The sequence below is a fragment of the Ictidomys tridecemlineatus genome, chromosome 1 (genome assembly GCF_052094955.1).
Source record: "Ictidomys tridecemlineatus isolate mIctTri1 chromosome 1, mIctTri1.hap1, whole genome shotgun sequence".
In the NCBI taxonomy this organism is placed as follows: Eukaryota; Metazoa; Chordata; class Mammalia; order Rodentia; family Sciuridae; genus Ictidomys; species Ictidomys tridecemlineatus.
Genome location: NC_135477.1, coordinates 78,039,118 through 78,058,883, shown reverse-complemented (window position 1 = coordinate 78,058,883; position 19,766 = coordinate 78,039,118). Strand labels below are relative to the sequence as shown.

Sequence of the window (19,766 nt, the reverse complement as noted above, 5' to 3'; positions counted from 1 at the left end):
GTCAAATCAATCTCCTCAGAGGAAAACCATCATTGTAAATTCCTAACTTACGCTCAAGATATAAAGTATACTGCCTGCAAAGGTAGTATGAAATGATGGTGTTGACATAACCCCATGGGTAGCCTGGTAAAGGGCAATTATTTCTCTCTGGAAGCGATTGGCACAGATACTGTTGAAATGAGCTAAGAGTAGAACATATTAGCCAACTTTGCACAGAGTAGATCACATTAGCCAACTTTCTAATAAAATATTGCTGGCTGCTAATTGGATAGTATCACTAATTTCAGAAACAAAAAGTATTGGTAATTAGAACCTTAATAAATGGGCCAAAGGATAAATGACTCTAAAATAACCCAATGTGAATGCTAGCAACATTTCTAGGTTTAAGAACAATGTACTCTGGACTGTTAAGTGGATTAACAATGCTGATCATCACCTCTTCTCTAAGCAGGTTTTATAACTAGGGTGTACAATGCACAGGATCTCATTTTTCTAAGCCAGTTTGCAAGTATCAAAAAGTTTTACTAATTATTGGGTCAAACCTACTATGGATTGTGGTAAAAATTAAGTTGATGAGTGCTATGACCATGAAGAACTTGGATAACAGTTCCACTGGTTAAACATGTATGTCTATTTGATCTTATTTTATATTCTACAACATCCTTAAGATTTTAGGAGGTACCACAATTCAGAAACTATTTATAGAGGTATAGAAAACAACCAATGCCTTTTATCTAGTAAACTTTGGATTTCAATTGGGCCAAACGTGGATATTTTCATTATTTGTTGTTACTTCTCTCATTATTTTTGGCCACTTCTTATACTTTCTTGAATGAGGGGGTAGAAGTGGGAGAGTCTCTGATCATATTTCTGTCATTCTATAGAGAGTCTCAACTTAGTATCAACTGGGATAGATGCTTTTAGGCAGTGTTTGCTTCATATTTTGAATTAACTTCTGCTGTGCCTCACAGTGGGTGTTTCTCCCTCTAACCATAGAGATCAGGACAGTTGTGTCTTCAGAAGTATAACACCACAGTGGGGCAGCAAAAGCATGCTTGGTCCATAATCATCTTTTGAAAGAGTTTTGCCTTTTTTTCTCCCCACCATGTAAGTTTTCCTCTTTTCTCTACAGAAATTTCTTTTTTTCCCATTTTTTTATTGATTGTTCAAAACATTACAGAGCTCATGATATATCATCTTTTTTCATACATTTGACTCAATTGGGTTTTGAACTCCCCAAATACATAATGCAGACTCACTTCTGTTACATACTCACATTTTTACATAATGGCATATTAGTGACTGTTGTATTCTGCTACCTTTCCTATCCCCTACTATCCCCCCTCCCCTCCCCTTCCCTCCCCTCCCATCTTCCCTCTCTACCTCCTCTGCTGTTGTTCAATTCTCTCCCCTTTTTTCCCCCTCCCCCTTGCCCCTCATAACCTCTTATAATTTTGTGTATCACTGAAGGTCTCCTACCATTTCCATATGCTTTCCCTTCTCTCTCCCTTTCTCTCCCCCCATTCGTCTTAGTTTACTGTTAGTCTTTTCCTCATGCTCTTCCTTCCTGTTCTATTCTTAGTGGCTCTCTTTATATCAAAGAAGACATTTGACATTTGTTTTTTAGGGCTTGGCTAGCTTCACTTAGCATAATCTGCTCTAATGCCATCCATTTCCCTGCAAATTCTATGATTTTGTCATTTCTTAGTGCTGCATAATACTCCATTGTGTATAGCTGCCACAATTTTTTTATCCACTCATCTATTGAAGGGCATCTAGGTTGGTTCCACAGTCTAGCTATTGCGAATTGTGCTGCTATAATCATTGATGTGGCCATATCCGTATAGTGCGCTCTTTTAAGGTCCTCAGGGAATAGTCCAAGAAGGGCAATAGCTGGGTCAAATGGTGGATCCATTCCCAGCTTTCCCAGGAATCTCCATACTGCTTTCCAAATTGGCCTCACCATTTTGCAGTCCCACCAGCAGTGTACAAGTGTGCCCTTTTCCCCACATCCTCGCCAACACTTCTTGTTGTTTGACTTCATAATGACTGCCAATCTTACTGGAGTGAAATGGTATCTTAGGGTGGTTTTGATTTGCATTTCTCTGATTGCTAGAGATGGTGAGCATTTTCTCATGTGCTTGTGGATTGATTGTATGTCCTCCTCTGAGAAGTGTCTGTTCAGGTCCTTGGCCCATTTGTTGATTGGATTATTTGTTATTCTATAGAAATTTCTTGAGAATATTTTTGGACCTTGTCTTGTAAAGTTCCATTTTTCAGTTTTTGTCTCTATCCAATTACCTGTGGCAAGGAGTTCCTAGATTGTTATGAGGAAAGCATGACAGCCCACCAGTCAGCCTCATAGGTAGCTGCCTCTTCCTGCAAGGAGTGCTAGTCAATCTGTGGTCAGGATTCACAAACACTATGCCATTTTGCCTGTGGCCTGGGTGAAAGTCAAGTCCCATGATTTCAACATCAGTCCTTTGGCATGTTGGTAAACTGCAGTGCTGAGCAAAACCCAAGCACATTCTCTCATGGCTTTTGCATTAGCAGAGTAGTTAAGCTACTTCTCTGAGTTACTTCTGAAGAGGAGCTGATCCCCTTTTCTTATCAATTCTGGCACTATGGATTTGCACCTCAATAGTCCTGGAGGTCTTGCTGGCACCAAGAGAAGTGGCAGCACAGGAAATAGTTAAGACTGCTACTCTTAACCTGAACACTTTGTTAGCCAACCATAGTGTTATGCTGATTTTCCTCAGTGGTTCTCTTCTATCGTTCCACAGACCTCACAAACAGAAACCTACATGTCCATCACATAGGTATATAAGCAGTAGTATGCAGGGTGCCCCAAGTTGTCAGTGATGGCTATGTGTACTGGAGAGCTCTAGCTCCAGTACTGATCAGTTAAGGTACCATGTTGTCACTACCTTTACAGAAAGGAGCCTCAAAGGGCCTTTGTATCTGCCAAAAAGACTACACCCAATGGAGTGAAGTAATAGCCAATTAATAATTACTGTCTTAGGACAAGAGTATTTTAGGGTGAGGGAAAGGATGCAACACCTTGCAAAAACTGACATTCAATGCAGGCCAACCTGCAAGACCGCCATCAATCAGTGATTCTACTCAAGTAAGCTTTGCAATATGGATCCAGTTAGTTAGCAAAGAATAGTTAAATCCTAACTAGATGGTCTCATTCTTGGATTTGGCATTCTGCTTCTGATGCCAACTGTTTTAATTGCTTCAAATTCACTGTGTTGGCAAGGGGGTTCTGATCCTGAAGTTTGGGAATGGTTGAACACATGACCCAGACAGATAAGATCCAATGGAGTTTATTAGTTACACATACTCTTAAACCAGCCTGAGGAAGATACAACATGCCATGAAGATACACACAAGGGTCCCACTTTGGAGCAGAATAAAGAAGGAGTATAAAATAAAGTATTTTCTTTGTAATGTCAAAGGGTACACTGGCCCTTAGCTACTGTGGGATATCCTGGGTTTGTATGAATAACTGTGGGTTGGCAGGGAAGTAAAATTGCTTCTGAGGGATTAACAGAAACTGGGCCCCTTGATAAAAACAGTTGTCTGGCTATGAGATGTTACTTTGAGGGCAGAGTACAGAGGGAAACTTATGACTTGGGTATTCAAGGTTATCTCAGATTCAAATGTCAAAATGAACTGATAACATTGGGCCATAATTTCAGGCCAGCTAATACAATTTAAATATGGTGACTGTAGTTTCAGTGTGTAAACAGACTGACAAAAGACTTAAAAAGATGCTCTGAAGGGAGGTGTGGAACTTAAAATACTTCTCAAAATATAATTCTCAAAAAACCATAAGGCTTAGAAAAACAAAGGGGTATAATTGGAAATAGGCTTAGTGGTTGTCAACCTGAGAATTCTGAGACTGTGTTCCCTTACTCATGCCTCTCACCACACTACAGGGAAAAACTAGCAATGTTTGTTTTTATATTGCAAAATATGTAAGCATCTTTATATAGATTCCATCTATATTATATTGCTATACATAAGCAGATTTGCTTGGTTATTTATTTAAGACACATCATTTTTTAGAGCAGTTTTAGGATACTAGAAACATTGAGCAAAAAATAGACAAATCCCATATAATCCTTCATCTCTCCCCACAACTACAACTATTATTAACATCTGCATAAGTATAGTATATTTGATACAATTGATGAGCCCATACTGATACTACATTTTAGGGTGAGAAAAGATGTTAGCTAATATAACTATTAATTAACATCCATGGTTTACATTTGGTTAATTCTCTGTAGATTAGGTTCTATAGGTTTTGATAAATGTAAACTGATGTATATTCACCATTGTAAGTATCCTACAGAATATTTTCACAGCCCTAAAAATACACCTCTCCGTCTACTCATCCCTCCTTCAAAATCTCTGTATTTTTTTTTTCCTTTACCTGTCTATTTCTATTCACCACGCCTTTCAGAAGGATGCTGAAAAACAGTAGCGAGAGTGGGCATCCTTACCTTGTTCCTGATCTTAACCAGAAAGCACCTATATTTAAGACATTAAATATAAGGTTAGCTGAAGGACCCTTTGAAGTAATTATTTACCACACTGATGAAGTTTCTTCTATTCCTAGTTTACTGAGATGTTTTAACATGAATGGATATTGGATTTTATGAGATGCTTTTTCTCCAACTACTGATTGTGATAACAGTTCATCTTTGGCCCACTGATATAGGTTACACTGATCTCTGAATATTGAACCTGCCTCATTGGTCATGGTGTACAATTCTTTTTATATATTGTTGAATTTGATTAATCAATATTTTGATGAGAATTTCTACATCTACATTTGTGACCAATATTGGTCTGTAGTTCCCCTTTCCTGTCATATATGGTTAGGCTATTAGTGTAATGCTGGCCACATGTATTGGGTTAGGAAACATCCCATCTGTTGTTAAATGCTGTAAAAAGCTGTTAAGATTGGTAGTATTTCTACCTTACATGTTCGGTATACTTTACCATTGGACCCATCCAGTCTTAGTACTGTCAGTGCTGAAAGGTTGTTAAGTATTGATTCACTTTCTTCAATATGCTTAATTTTTAAATGTATCCATTCACAGTTTATCCCTTCATGAATTTGTTAGAATACACCTTTTTAAAGGAATTGGTCCATTTCAGCTATGTTATTCAATTTATGGGCAGAGCTGACCATGATATTCCTTTATAATCCTCTGAATGTCCATGGGATGGCTTCTCTTTTGATTTTAGATATTAGCAATTGGCCTCTTCTCTTTAAAATTAGTTAACTAGGCTAGAAATTTATCAAGTGATTTGATGTTTTTCAAAGAATCATTTCTTGATTTTATTGCTTTTCTTTCAATGTTACTTTTCTTTCCCCTTATACTGGATTTAATTTGTTCTTTTTCTAGTTTCAGAAGACAGAAGAGTAGTTTATGTGATTTGATAACCACTTACCATCTAATCCTTTATTGTCTTTTTGGTCATTGCATCCTGTAATTTTTCCAAAAATGTCAAGAAAAGCACCTATCATGAATGCTCCAAATATATTCACTGATGGGTCAAATAATGGTACAGCAGCAATAGTTACACCTGATCAAACTTTTACATTTTTAGTACCCAAACAATCAGCTCAAAAGGTAGAGCTTAATGCAGTATTACAAGCTTTTGTGATGTTTAAAGATTCTGTATTTAATTTATTTTCCGATAGTCAGTATATAGTTAATGCTATAGTATCCCTTGAAGATGCTGGAGGATTTCCCCTTCCTCTACTGTTTTCTCTTTGCTTTCCACTATACAAAGTCTAATCTGGGACAGAAAAGATCCATTCTTTATAGGACCTATCAGGGAACATACAGGATTGCCTGGAGCCCTTAGTTTGGGCAATGATTTAGCAGATAAAACTACACATGACATACATATTTTCTCTACACTAGAAGAAGCTACAAATTTTCATAAAAAGTTCCATGTCAATGCTAATACTTTACAAAAGCATTTTAAAATAACTAAGGAACAAGCTAGACAAATAATAAAACAATGTCAAAATTGTGTGCCCTTTTTACCACAAGTTAATCTTGGAGTCAATCCTAGAGGATTGATACCTAACCATATTTGGCAGATGGACGTCACACACTTGCCAGAATTTGGAAAATTAAAATATTTGCATGTTACAGTTGATACTTCTTCTGGATTTTTGATGGGCTCCCTTCATGCTGTAGAAACAAACTAAAGATGTTATAGCTCATTGCTTACAAAATTTTGCCACTGTGGGCGTTTCAAAACAGTTAAAAACAGATAATGCCCCTGGTTATACTTCTACCTCTTTTAAACAATGTTGCTCATCATTTGGCATTACTTATATAACAGGAATCCCATACAATCCACAGGGACAAGGCATAATTGAAAGAGCTCATCAAACTATTAAAATGTACTCATTAAAGCAAAAAAAGAGGGAATTGGGAAGGGGTATATATTCCCCAAAGATTAACTTAAAATAACCCTTTTTACTCTAAACTTTTAAAATTTGGATTCATCAGGACTTAGTGCTGCAGAAAGGCATATGTGTCCAAAAAATGTGCATAAGCCCAAGGTACTTTGGAAGGATATTCTAACAGGACAATGGAAAGGTCCTGACCCAGTAATTGTCTGGAGTCAGGGGTCTGTTTGTTTCCACAGGGAGAGCAGCAGCTGATTTGGATTCCAGAGAGATTAACTAAGGTCCTGACCCAGTGATTGTCTGGAGTCAGGGGTCTGTTTGTGTGTTTCCACAGGGAGAACAGCAGCTGATTTGGATTCCAGAGAGATTAACTAAAGCGATTTCTACAGACCAAAAATAAGATGATTTGGCACAAATCCATAACAGCTGATATCCAGAACTCCAGTTTGGCTACCCTTACATCTGCGACAGAACCAGGATGCTTTTTTCAATATCTATTTTATTATTGCCCTTTCCCACATCATGAAGTTCTATTTTGTTTTTTGAGCTCATACAGACCTAGGTTAATGTTTTGCTGATCAGTCATATTTTTTGACTATAGAGTTTTTAAACATTGCAATGGAGATTTCACCTGTAAAAAGTTATAAGGACTTTACTATTATGTTATGTGTTGTATGTATTATGTGTGCACACTTGTGTTTTGTGTTGTATGTTTGTATGTACCTATGTCCATATATCATATATGATGAGCGCTCATGAAAAAATGGATCCAAATTTTTTTTTTATTCATGTGACTTAAATGGTTTAATTTAAATTGGTTAAACAGCTGTTGAGGATTGTTTTAATATGTGAACAAAAAAGGAGGTTAACAGATCTGTTTACTTTCACCTTTCCTTTTCATTATATTTAATAATTCTGTTCAAGATATAATGTAAATTGTTCAGAAAATTGTTTTCTTTTAGTGCCTTCTGGAATGTTACATAATTTTTTCTTTAGCCATTATTGCCAGAATTCATCCCAGTGCCAGTGAAGACAAAGATAAAACTAATCTACAGCTTCTGCAATAGCTATCACTGAACTGCTTGCAGAACTTGCCTGGACTATGTATCACTTGTATGCATTGTGAACTCACTTGTATGCATTGTGAACCATCTGTTGGTGCAGCGAATTGTGGTAGTGTTGGGGTATTTTTGCTGCTGGTGTCATCAATGGTATAATTTTTCCAAAAGGAGCTGTCAATTGGCTTGGTGTATCCTCCTCCCTTCTGCTTGTGATGGTCGTTCAGCTAAAATTTGGGGGCCAACAGAGGTGAGGCAAAGAACCTCACCCCCCCCCTCCCGCTGGTACAAAGACCTATCCACAGGTGTAGTTGTATGCTGGACCGGTAGTCAATGACAGGTAAGATCCAATTACAATGGTACCAACCTAAGACAGGAGGCTGACACCTTGAGGTCAGCTCATCCGATGACGGGTAAGGACCATATGTACTATTGGACAACCTAAGGCAGGCACGGTCCCTAAGCCACATGCTTGTTGTTTAAACAAGAGAGGGGGAGATGTTGAGAGCCACAGCTAAAGGGGCCCCAGCAAACTTCCAGCTGCCAGCAAACTTCCAGCTGCCAGCTGATGATTGGCTCACAGTGGCCCCAGCAAACTTCCAGCTGCCAGCTGATTGGCTCCTTTACGGTGATGCTCATTGGGCTGTTTCCCCGCCCTTTCAGACCATGGAGCTGCTCATTGTGGGACTTTTTTTGGCTCCACCCATGCGACCCAGCCAATTGGCCTCAAGAGCAGGAGGAGTGGGGGGTCGAGAGGCTTGTGGGAAGCCGGTGGTGGCAGTTGGGCTCTGAGGGAATTCCTGAAGAGCTCATGTGGTGTGGCGTGTGTGTTCTAAAAATAAAGTTCGTTTCTGCTTGATAAGTGGCTCCTGAATTGTGCCCAGCCAGACTGCGGCAATGTGTACTTTAGGATTATTAGACTATAATATAACTTTTATATTATAATAAGTAATATATGACCTTTACATTGCCAATAAAAAACCCCACTCTAGCTCCATTCAGGCCCTGTTCCAGCTGCAACCCTCCTCTTCATACTGTCAGAAGTCTCTGAAGGCCCAGATTCCTACCTGTATATATCAGATTTCTGAATCTACAGCCCAATAAGCCCTGAGTGGCATCTAGTGTACATGTGTGGGCCTCTTTTATGGCTCCTATCTTGCTGGGCAGCTGTTTACAGAAGGTTTGGACAAGAGTTTACATACTTATACCAGGGCACTCCATGGCATGGGATGAAATTTAGGTGAGAAAAGAAAGGGAGTGATATGGAGTAGGGCCTAGAGCTCTTCATGCATGGAATCATTTGTTAACATTTTATTTTGATCTGTAGTTTTTGAATGGTTAAACATTAGCTATGTGGGCATTCATTTAAACTGTTATTCTGGTTTTATAAACATTGAACATGGACCTGATGTAACAAGCACTAAGGAAAGGATACCTACTTCCTTTTCAAAATTACATTAAGTTCCATTATGCATATGAAACACATACATACCTTATATACCTTAACACTTAGACACATATTAAGTCTATAAACATTAGGAACACTTCTCACATGTGTTTAACCCTGTTGCCCAGATTACTCAATGATCTATACTTTCAAAAGATTAATATTCAATGGTTGCAGAAGGAGAGTATTTTTAACAAGAGGAAAATTCTTGAGATTAAATCCTGATGCATAATCCTGTATAATCCTGATGCCATACAGACCCCAGATTCCTTTTCAGTTTTGTAACCTAACGTTAAATCTTAATAGAACTACATAGAAAACACAGGGTACATGTAAAAACTGGCAAAATCTGAATAAAGTCTATATAAGATTAGCATACCAATCTCTTGTATTATAGAACACACAGTGGTTATATAACATATCATCATTACAGTAAGGCTGATTAAAAGCACATAGGAATTCTCTCTGTACTCTTACTGAATCTTCTTGTGAATATACATTTTTTAGTACTTAAAATATGCTATTTAAAGTTTTATATTCTGCAACATATAGGCATAAATTACTTTTCTAAATACAATTAATGTATCAAACTCAAAATACAACTTGTAGTACTATGTTACTTCTAAGTAAAATTTCATTTTATTTTTCAGATTCATAAATTTCTCAATATAAATTCTGACATAATTTAGTTTGTATTTTACCTAAAAATTTTTCAAAATTCAAAAGAATCTATGAGTTTTTGTATTACCATTACCTTAGGATGTCATTTCTTAACAAAGGCCATCCTAAATTTGTTGAGTTTATCCTCCATCATTACTCTGGAATAAAGTAAAGCCAATTTGTGGATAAAGGTTACTATAATTTAGGATGTCAACAGAGCTTTCTGCAGTTTTAATATTTTGTATTGTCAACTGATTTGTGGCTAAATATTTCAAATATTTATTTTATCTCATAAGATTTTTCTCCTGTGTGTGTCCTCTGATGTACAATGAGGTTTGATTTTTGAGAGAAGGTTTTCCCACATACCTTACATTCATAGGGCTTCTCCCCAGTATGTGATCTCTGATGTTTAGCAAGGTCTGATTTACGATAAAATATTTTTCCACATTCATTACACTGACAAGATTTCTCCCCTGTATGAGCCCTGTGATGTACTGTAAGGGATGATTTGTGACTAAAGGATTTCCCACATTCATTACATTCATAGGGCTTCTCTCCTGTGTGTTTTCTTTGATGTAAAATAAGTCCTGACTTTACGCAGAAAGACTTCCCACATTCATTACATTTATAGGGCTTTTCTTCTGTATGGGTTCTCTGGTGTACGATTAGAGCTGACTTATGGCAGAAAGCTTTCCCACATGCAGTACATTTATAGGGCTTCTCCCCTAAGTGAATTCTCTGATGCTGAGTGAGCTGTGACTTCTGGCAAAACGTTTTTCCACATTCACTACATTCATATGGTTTCTCCCCTGTATGTGTCCTATTATGTTTAGTTAGGTATGATTTATTGTAAAAAATTTTCCCACATTCATGACATTCATACGGTTTCTCTCCTGTATGTGTTCTATAATGTTGAGAAAGGGTTGACTTATGGCTGAAGAATTTGCCACATTCAGGACATGCAAAGGGTTTCTCTCCTGTGTGAGTTCTCTGATGTACTGTGAGGTCTGACTTTAAGCAGAAGTTTTTCCCACATTCATAACATTCAAAAGGTTTCAATCCTGTATGAATTATCTGATGCCTGGTAAGTACTGATTTGTGATAGAAAGTTTTCCCACAAGCATTACAGGCATAGGGTTTATCCCCTATATGCGTTCTCTGATGTTGAGTAAGATGTGACTTTTGACAAAAGGATTTCCCACATTCCAGGCATTCAAAGGGTTTCTCGCCTGTGTGAGTTCTTTGATGTACTATAAGATGTGAATTCATACAAAAGGACTTCCCACATTCATAACATTCATAAGGTTTCAGTCCTGTATGTGTTCTCTGATGTTTAGTGAGGTCTGACTTCTGGTAAAAAGTCTTCCCACATGCAGTACACTGATAGGGTTTTTCCCCTGTATGCGTTCTCTGGTGTAGTGTGAGGGCCGATTTGTGACTAAAGGCTTTCCCACATTCATTGCATTCATAGGGTTTCTCTCCAGTGTGAGATCTCTGATGTTTAGTGAGGTTTGATTTTTCCCAGAAAGTTTTTCCACATTCATTACACTGAAAGTGTTTGTCTCCTGTATGTACCCTCCGATGTCGAGTGAGGTGTGACTTCTCCCAAAATGCTTTCCCACATTCATTACATTCAAAGTGTTTCTCTCCTTTATCAGTTTTCTGAAGTTGTGAGAGACATAATTTCCTCCTGAAGTTATTCCCATTTTGATTATATTCATCACAGTATTTTACAGGTAGCCCATCATACTTGAAAGAGGTTAGCTTCCTACAGGATTTCTCATAATCACTAAATCCATAGTGATTCTCCTTTGAAGTAGGTATGTGAGGGAACAAGAGAGATGAATTACCACAAAAAATTCTCCCATATTCACTATATTCACAGTAATTCTCATCCATGTTCTCTCTCTTGTATGTGTTGAATATTGTCTTTTCAAGGAAGGTTTCCGGATATATATTATACTCAGAAGTTTGCTCTAAGGTTTGAATCTTCTCTTGCTGAATAGGACCCTTGTAATGGCTGAAAGTACTCCTATTTCTAAAAAATTCAATTTTCTCTCCAGTATGAGTTTTCTCATGTTTAATTTTGAATAGCAATTTCCCACAGGCATTAAGTTCATCAGGCTTTTTTGTTAAGTACTTTTTCCTACTAATTATCAATTTGGAAATATTGTTGAAACTTCTTCCGTCTGAGTCACACTGACAGAGTATTTTCTTGGAAGGAAAAGAATCTATGTCCAAGTCAAATGGCCTTCCTATTATATTACCTTGTTCCTTTGTCAGCATTTTGTTACTGATGAATACAACTTTCCACAAATCTTCTTGGCTCTGCTCCTTCAGATAATCAGCTTTCCAAAGTTCTAGAAATAAGGAAAATTAATCTTACTTACCACTTAAATTCTAATAATACATTTTTGATGGAACAAGACCTCAAGATCTCTATATAAATGTTTTATGTTAATGCTGATTGTGGATTTTTGCCCTATTTCCAGGGACTGATATAACTGCAATACATTTTTCTTCTATTACATGGCTTTGAGGTGAAAAAAGTAAACAAAAGTTCTGGTAAAGCAGAAGAAGGGAAAAGAATCTGGCTATTTGAATAGATACATTTGGTTTCCAATGTTTTAATAATAATCTGAATCTCTGCATGCATTCTCTAAAACACATATATGACACAAGCAGAGCCAACAGCATGATTTACCTATATCATAGCTATAACAGCATGATTTTAGCATAACTAGGAGAAAACGCTAGTTCCTTCAACTCACCACAAAGAAAGGAAATTTCAAAAACAGAATAATTGAGAGCCCATATATATGAAGAAAGTCACAAGTAAAGATGGACAGAGAACCCAGAAGTAATGAATCATAATTACTCTCAGAAAGGTAAAGTTCTTCAGTGAGTGGGAAAATAATAAGAAAATGTCTGAGTTCAGGTGGATCAGAGCTTCAACTACTAGGAAATCCAAGAGAATGAACATGGAGTGGATAAAAAGTAAAGAGGCAAGGGTTTATTAAAGTCAAGAATAAAACTTTATGAAGGACAAAGTGATTAGAGAAATTATCACTTAAATTACAAGAAACCTGTTATGGACTGAATTATGGTGACCTACAATGTAACTGGTTATCTTTACTTCCTTAAGGACCTTTAAGGAAGTAATCAAGGTTATATAAATGAGGTCATAAAGATGGTGCCCTAACCTGATGGTGCTGGTGACCAAGACAAGGAAAGCCTTCAGTGCACATGCACTCTCTTTCTCTGTCTCTCTCACACACTCCATCTACCACACAGAGAAAAGTGTACAAGAAGACACACCAAGATGATGACATCTGTGCACCAAGGAAAGGTAACTCCTCAGAAAGCAATTCTGATGGCACCTTCATATTGGGAAACCTTCTACAGTTGTGAAAAAATAAAAATAGATTAAGATACCTAATCTGTGGTATAATCAAATAATAACCCAAGAAGATTAATGCAGATACCAAGGAAAAAAGATTGAAATTTTAATAAATAATATTGAAAAAGAGCTTGAAATGAGAGGAAAAAGAGAAGTATTATCAAAATAAGTCTAAAGAAAGAAAACTGGATCAAAAAAATAAGCCAGGATGAATAAGATAGTTTGCAACTAAATATATACATAGGAGTCCCTAAAGAGGAAAAAAACACAATACACCAAATATTTAAAATTTTCAATCTAAGAAAACTTTCTAGAAATAAGACTTCATCCACATTCTCAAAAAAAAAAAACTTTTTGTGATAATTCCTCATATATCTACCTCAGAGGCGAATCACAGTAGATTTAAGTATTTATGAGAAATCTTGTGGGATGCTACCCTCTTTCTAACATAAATGGGCTACTGGTAAATACTGTGGACATAATGAACGTGGGAATAATATTGGGAGGAAGTTATGTCTCTTATAACTTTAGAAAAAGGAGAAAAACACTTTGAAATGTAATAAATATGGGAAAGTTTTTGGGGAGAGGTCTCACCTTTCTTAACATCAAGAGGGTACACACAGGAGATAAATGCTTTTAGTATAATGAATGTGGAAAAACTTTCTTGGAAAAATCATTCATTGATTCATATATTTTTTTCATATATTTGTTTTAATTGGGCTATTTATTTTTATTTTTTGTTTTCATTTGTTACAACAACAACATCCTTCATATTTCTGAGTGTTTACTTGAATGAGAAGCCTGGATCAAGAAAATGGAAATTCAACAGTAGGAAAAACAGGCACAATCTCTGTTTTTATTATACCTTCATTCCATGCAGAATGAAAGATGACAATATATGTAAATAGTATATTATATTCTTGAACTGCAACTTGATGTCTGACAGACTTGATGGAAGGATAAATTTAATCTACCTGCTCTTCCTTCTTGGTTGAACAGGGAAAACTATATTCTAACAGAAATCTTAAGGTAGTTTTATGTTTTCACTATAATTCAAAAAGTATCTATGATAGATTAACAATGACATACTTTTTAAAAAAATGCAATGTTCTTCATAGTTTGATGCAAAAGCTTTTCCCAAAGATATAAAGTATAAAACTAAATCAAAAGGAATTTATCTATGTGATTGGGTTATGAGAGACTTACTCTAATAAGTGCATTAATCCCCTGATAGGGATTAATTGGGTGGTAACTGTAGTCAAGTAGGGTGTAGCTGGTGTTAGTAGGTCATGGGGGGTATGTGTTTTTGGGGTACATGTTTGTCTTTGATGAGAGAACTCACTTTCTGCTCTCTGGTGGCCATGTTCTGAGTTGCCTTCCTCCTCCATGCCCTTCCACAATGTTGTTCTGCTTTACCTCGGGGACCAGAGCAATGAAGTTAACCATTTATGAACTGAGAACTCTATAATCGTGAGCCCCAAATAAACTTTTTCTCTAAAATTGTTCTTGTCAGGTCTTTTGGTCACAGCAGCAAAAAGGCTCACTAAAACACTATTCAACTATTCAAGATAATAAATTGTTTTCCAAATTGTTTTTCCAAAGTGGTTGAGCTACAACATTATATAAGAATTCCCACTACTCCATATTATCAACAACAGTACAAAGTAGTAGTTAACTCTGATCTTATTATATTTCTCTATTAAAAATGCAATTTCACATCTTTTAGTGTTTTTATATCCATTTGTATATACACTTGTGAAAAATGTTTGTTCACCCCTTTTAATCTGTTTTTGTTTTAATTGGGCTAATTTATTTTTATTTTTTGTTTTCATTTGTTACAACACCAACATCCTTCACATTTCTGAGTGTTTACTTCATGACAAGCCTGGATCAAGAAAATGGAAATTCAACAGTGAGAAAAACAGGCAATCTCTGTTTTTATTGTACCTGCATTCCATGTGGAATGAGAGATGAACAATACATGTAAATAATACATTATATTCTTTAACTGTAATTCTGAAAACTCTCCTATCCTTTCCTAGTTGTAGTGTCAGATCTATCCAAGAATCAAATTCTAAATATAAGACCGTCCACTTCTAGGCTGTCCCTGAACCAAACCAACAACGAATCAGTAAACTTGAAAGTGGAACAATTGAGAATAAATAGTCAAAACAGTCTCAAAAAATTGAGAAATCTCATTAACTCCCCCAATATATTCATAATGGAAGTATCAGGAGTGAGGAAAAACTAAGCAGCAGAAAAAATATTCAAAGAAATGAAAGCCCCAAAACATACAAATCTGTTCACAAAGAAAAAATACTGTAGACATCAAGAAAAATACACCTCATCACATACAAAGAATAAGAGTAACAACAGACTTTTCATCAGAGACAGTAGAGACCAGAAGAAGTAGGATGACAAACTCAAGTTTCCATTGTTAGTACATCAGCCATAAAAGACATACAAGTTTTTTAAGCTGAAGACAAGTGATTCCAAACACTCGTTCAAATGCATAAAATTTGTGGGTAAAGGCAATTAGGTAATTGAAAAAGAGAATAAAAAGGCAAAATTATTTTCCTTTCTTTTCCCAAACAATCTGACAAGCAAAAGTACAAATTCCATCTATATATAACTGTATTACTGGGCCTGCCTGTAGCATACAGAAATATACCTTTAACAAGAAAGCAAAGTGAGACAAAGGAACAAATCTATATTGGGGTAAGGAAATGACAACAGTTAATAAAAGAAATGAAGTAGAAGTCATTACTGAATAATATAACAACTACAAATATATACTTGCTACCTTTTTCTGTCTCATCTTCTTTAAAAGACAACATATTATATAAAGTAACAGTTATAACAACACATTGTTATGCTTAGGCTGATTCATAGTTGGGTAGAGAGAGGGAGTATGGGAGGAATAGATGAACTCTAGATAGAGCAGAAGGGTTGGAGGGGAAGGGAGGGGGGCATAGGGTTAGAAATGATGGTGGAATGTGATGGTCATTATTATCCAAAGTACATGTATGAAGATAGGAATTGGTATGAAATATACTTGTATAAAACCAGAGGTATGAAAAATTGTGCTCTATATGTGTAATAAGAATTGTAATACATTCATATATAAATTTAAAAAATAAAAAATAAATTAATGTATATAGCAAAAAATATACAAAATACAAAAGTGATATGTATTTTAAAAATGAGACAAAAATGGAGAAAGAGAACAGGGCTATATGAATAACCTGTCCATATTTTATTGGAGTTAATAAAGTCTAAATCTAAAATAGATTATAAGACTCACTATGTAAGTCCTAAGGAACTACCAGGAAAATAACTTTTAAAATGAAATGATCATTGGAAGAATTAAAACGTTAAATAAATTAATTTCATGCAAAAGGCAGAAATAAAACAGAGTGATTCAAAAGTTGTGAGATAGAAAACAAAAAGTAAAATGGTAGCTGTAAATTCAACTGAACAAAACATTTTGTACATTCTAAGTCATCCCTCAGAATCTCTAAGAATTCACATACAAAAATTTGTGCATGCTCATGTCCCTTATATAAAAGGGCTTAGTATTTACATATAATACACATCCTCCCATATGCTTTAAAACATTACTAAACTGCATATAGTATATAATCAGTGAAAATGCTATGTAAATAGTCACCAATTTGTACTGTTCAGGGGATAATGAAAAGGAAAAGTTTGTACATATTCAGTACAGACATGATTTTTTCCCCTACTTTTGACTGATGGTTTGTTAAACTCATGGATGCAGAATTCACTGATATAGAGGACCAAATGTATATCAATAATAACCAAAAAATAGAAATGGATTTTAAAATTCAATCAAAAGATAGAAATTCTCAGGTTGTAAAAATTCAAATACAAACTGTCAATAAAAGATGTATTTTAGATTCAAAGACATAAAAGGCTGAACATTTTTAAAAGCACATGGCATCTGTAAGGCTGGAGAGGTTAGCTTTGTATCAAATAAAATACACTGTAAGAGCTGGTAAAGCATCTGGCTAGTATGCATGAGGCCCTGAGTCAGATCACCAGTACCAAAAAAGATAAAAGATAAGGGAGGCAATGTTATAATGATTTTTTTAAAAGTCAGTCAATAAAAGACATAACAACTCTAAGCATATATGCTGACAATAACAGAACCTCAAGGCCTTCATGAAGCAATAAACAATAGAATTAAAAGGAAAAATATACAAACAAACAGTAGTAAGTGGAGGCTTGAACACTCCACTTCCAGTAATGCAAAACTGGGCAAAATATAAACTAGGAAAACAGAAGAGACTGTAAATCAACCAGATATAAGAGATATATGCAGAATAAAATGAAATTCAGAGTCCACAAAGATGTTGAAACAACTCAATGATAAAAAATAGCCTTTCCAGGAAATGATGCCAAAACAACTGGATACTTACATGAAAAACAATGAAAACAATTCCCTTCTGCATACACTACACAAAAATAAAAATGGATTACAGGCCTAAATTTAAGAGGTATTTAATTAAAGAATCTTTGTGCCATTTCAGATATAGTGTTCAAGTCTCCACTTATTATTGTTTGTTTGTATATTTTCCCTTTTAATTCTATTACATTTTGGTAATCAATAACAATAACAAGACAAAATGGAATAAATAACAATAACAATAACAAGTCAAAATGAAATAAAAACAAACAAAACAAACACTGCAGAACATAAAGTCAAGGCAGAAATGACAACCTACAAATGGAAGAAATTATTAGCACATTAAGGATTTGCTTTAGTCAGCTTTTTTGCTGCTGTTTACTAAAAGACCTCACAAGAACAATTTTAGAGGAGGAAAAGTTTATTTTAAAAAATCCATTTCTATTTTTTGGTTATTATTGATACACATTTTATAAACTTTTTAATAAACTTTTCGGAGGCTCATGGTTTCAGAGTCTCAGTGTACAGACAGCTAGCTACTACTTTCCTTAGAGTTTGAGGTGAGGCAGGACACTATAGAAGAGTGTGGCAGAGGGTAACAGCTCACATGATGATCAAGCAGCAGAGATACTAAACTCAACTGACCAAATATATACCCCAAAGTTATATTCCAATGACACACCTCTTCCAGCCACACCCTACCCACTTTCAGTTACCATCAGGGGATTAATTCATTGACTGGGTTAAGGCTTTCTTAACCCAATCATTTTAACTCTGAATGTTCTTCATCGTTTCACACATGAGCTTTTCAGGGACACCTCACATTCAAATCATTACAAGACTGAAACACAATAGGTAAAGAACTCTTACAACTCAACAAGAAAAAATAATAATAAAATTATATAGTAATTATATAATTTTTTTGTATATTAACCTTGTATCCTTCAATTTCACTATGGCTGATTTATTTAGGGAGTTTGCAAATTCTCTGGACAATGATGCCTCTTGGACAATGATGCCTTCTACTTGGACAATGACGCCTCTGCAAACAATGGGAATTTTATTTCTTCTTTCCCATTTGCATACTTTTCATTTTCTTTTCTCATTGCATTAACTATGACTTCCAGTAAGATACTGAACAAGAGTGGTGAGAAGACATCCTTGCTTTGTTCTTTATCTTTAAACAAGAAAGGTTCCAGTTTTTCAACATTTTGTATATTGCTTGCAATAGGTATTTCATAGATATTTTAAATCAATTGAGTAAGTTCCATCTAATTCCTAATTTCTTGAGTTTTAATCATGAATGCTTTTAGATTTTATTAAATGTTTCCTCTGCATCAACTAAGATGATCATGATTTTTCTTCTGTCACCTAATGATGTGATGAATTATAGTAATTAACTTCTGAATGTTAAACTGGCCTTTAGTTCCTGTTAAATCCTATTTGATCAAGATGTCTAAGTCTCTTTATAGTGCTGGATTCTATTTGAACTTTTGCATTTATATTCATGAGAGATACTGGTCTGTTTCTTTTTTCTGTATAATATCTTCAACAGCTGTTGGGATTAGGGAAATAAAAGCTGTAAAGAGTTAAAGAGGCTTCCTTTGAATCTGTTTTCTTGAAAGAAACTGAAAAGAACTGGTACATTCCTTCCTTAAATGTTGTATAAGAATCATGGTGAAAACAAATAAAGCTTGATGATGGTTTCTTTTCTTTTTTGTAAAGCTTTCAATTATTGATTCCGTTTCTTTAACAGATATAGGCCCATTTAAATGATCTATTTCTCCTGTGTAAGACATAGTAGTTTGTCCATTTCAATGAATAACCCATTTCAGGGCTGGGGATATGGCTCAAGTGGTAGCACGCTCGCCCAGCATGAGTGAGGCACTGGGTTCAATTCTCAGCACCACATAAAAATGAAATAAAGATATTGTGTCCACCTAAAACTAATATATCTATCTATCTATCTATCTATCTATCTATATATATATATATATATCCATTTCACCCAAGTAATGAACAAAGAATACAACAAAACAATCTGTTTTACAAATGATAATCACTGAAAGGAGTAGGAAAAAACATGCTGACCTAAATAACCTGAAAAATAAGTGAGTCCATAAGACTAAAGGCAAATCTGCATAAAATACTATACTTTAGTTGATAAAACTACACAAGTATTTTCTATATGAGTGTGACTAGTCTGATGTACGATACATTTATAAGGGAAAGAACAATAAGCTAGGTGCAGTAGCACATGCCTGGAATCCCAGCAGCTCAAGAGGCTGAGGCAGAAGGATCATGAGTTCAAAGGCAGCCTC

The 19,766-nt window shown here is 35.4% G+C and overlaps 1 protein-coding gene across 1 annotated transcript in view; it reads right to left on the bottom strand.

Moving 5' to 3' along the window:
- Positions 1 to 9,780: 9,780 nt before the first annotated feature.
- Positions 9,781 to 19,766, bottom strand: part of Znf33b (zinc finger protein 33B) — a 32,019-nt gene continuing 22,033 nt past the window's right edge. Inside the window, exon 5 of the mRNA XM_078043088.1 lies at positions 9,781 to 11,976. Coding sequence (XP_077899214.1) covers positions 9,896 to 11,976 — 2,081 coding nt within the window. The 3' untranslated portion in view covers positions 9,781 to 9,895. The remainder of the gene's footprint in view (positions 11,977 to 19,766) is intronic.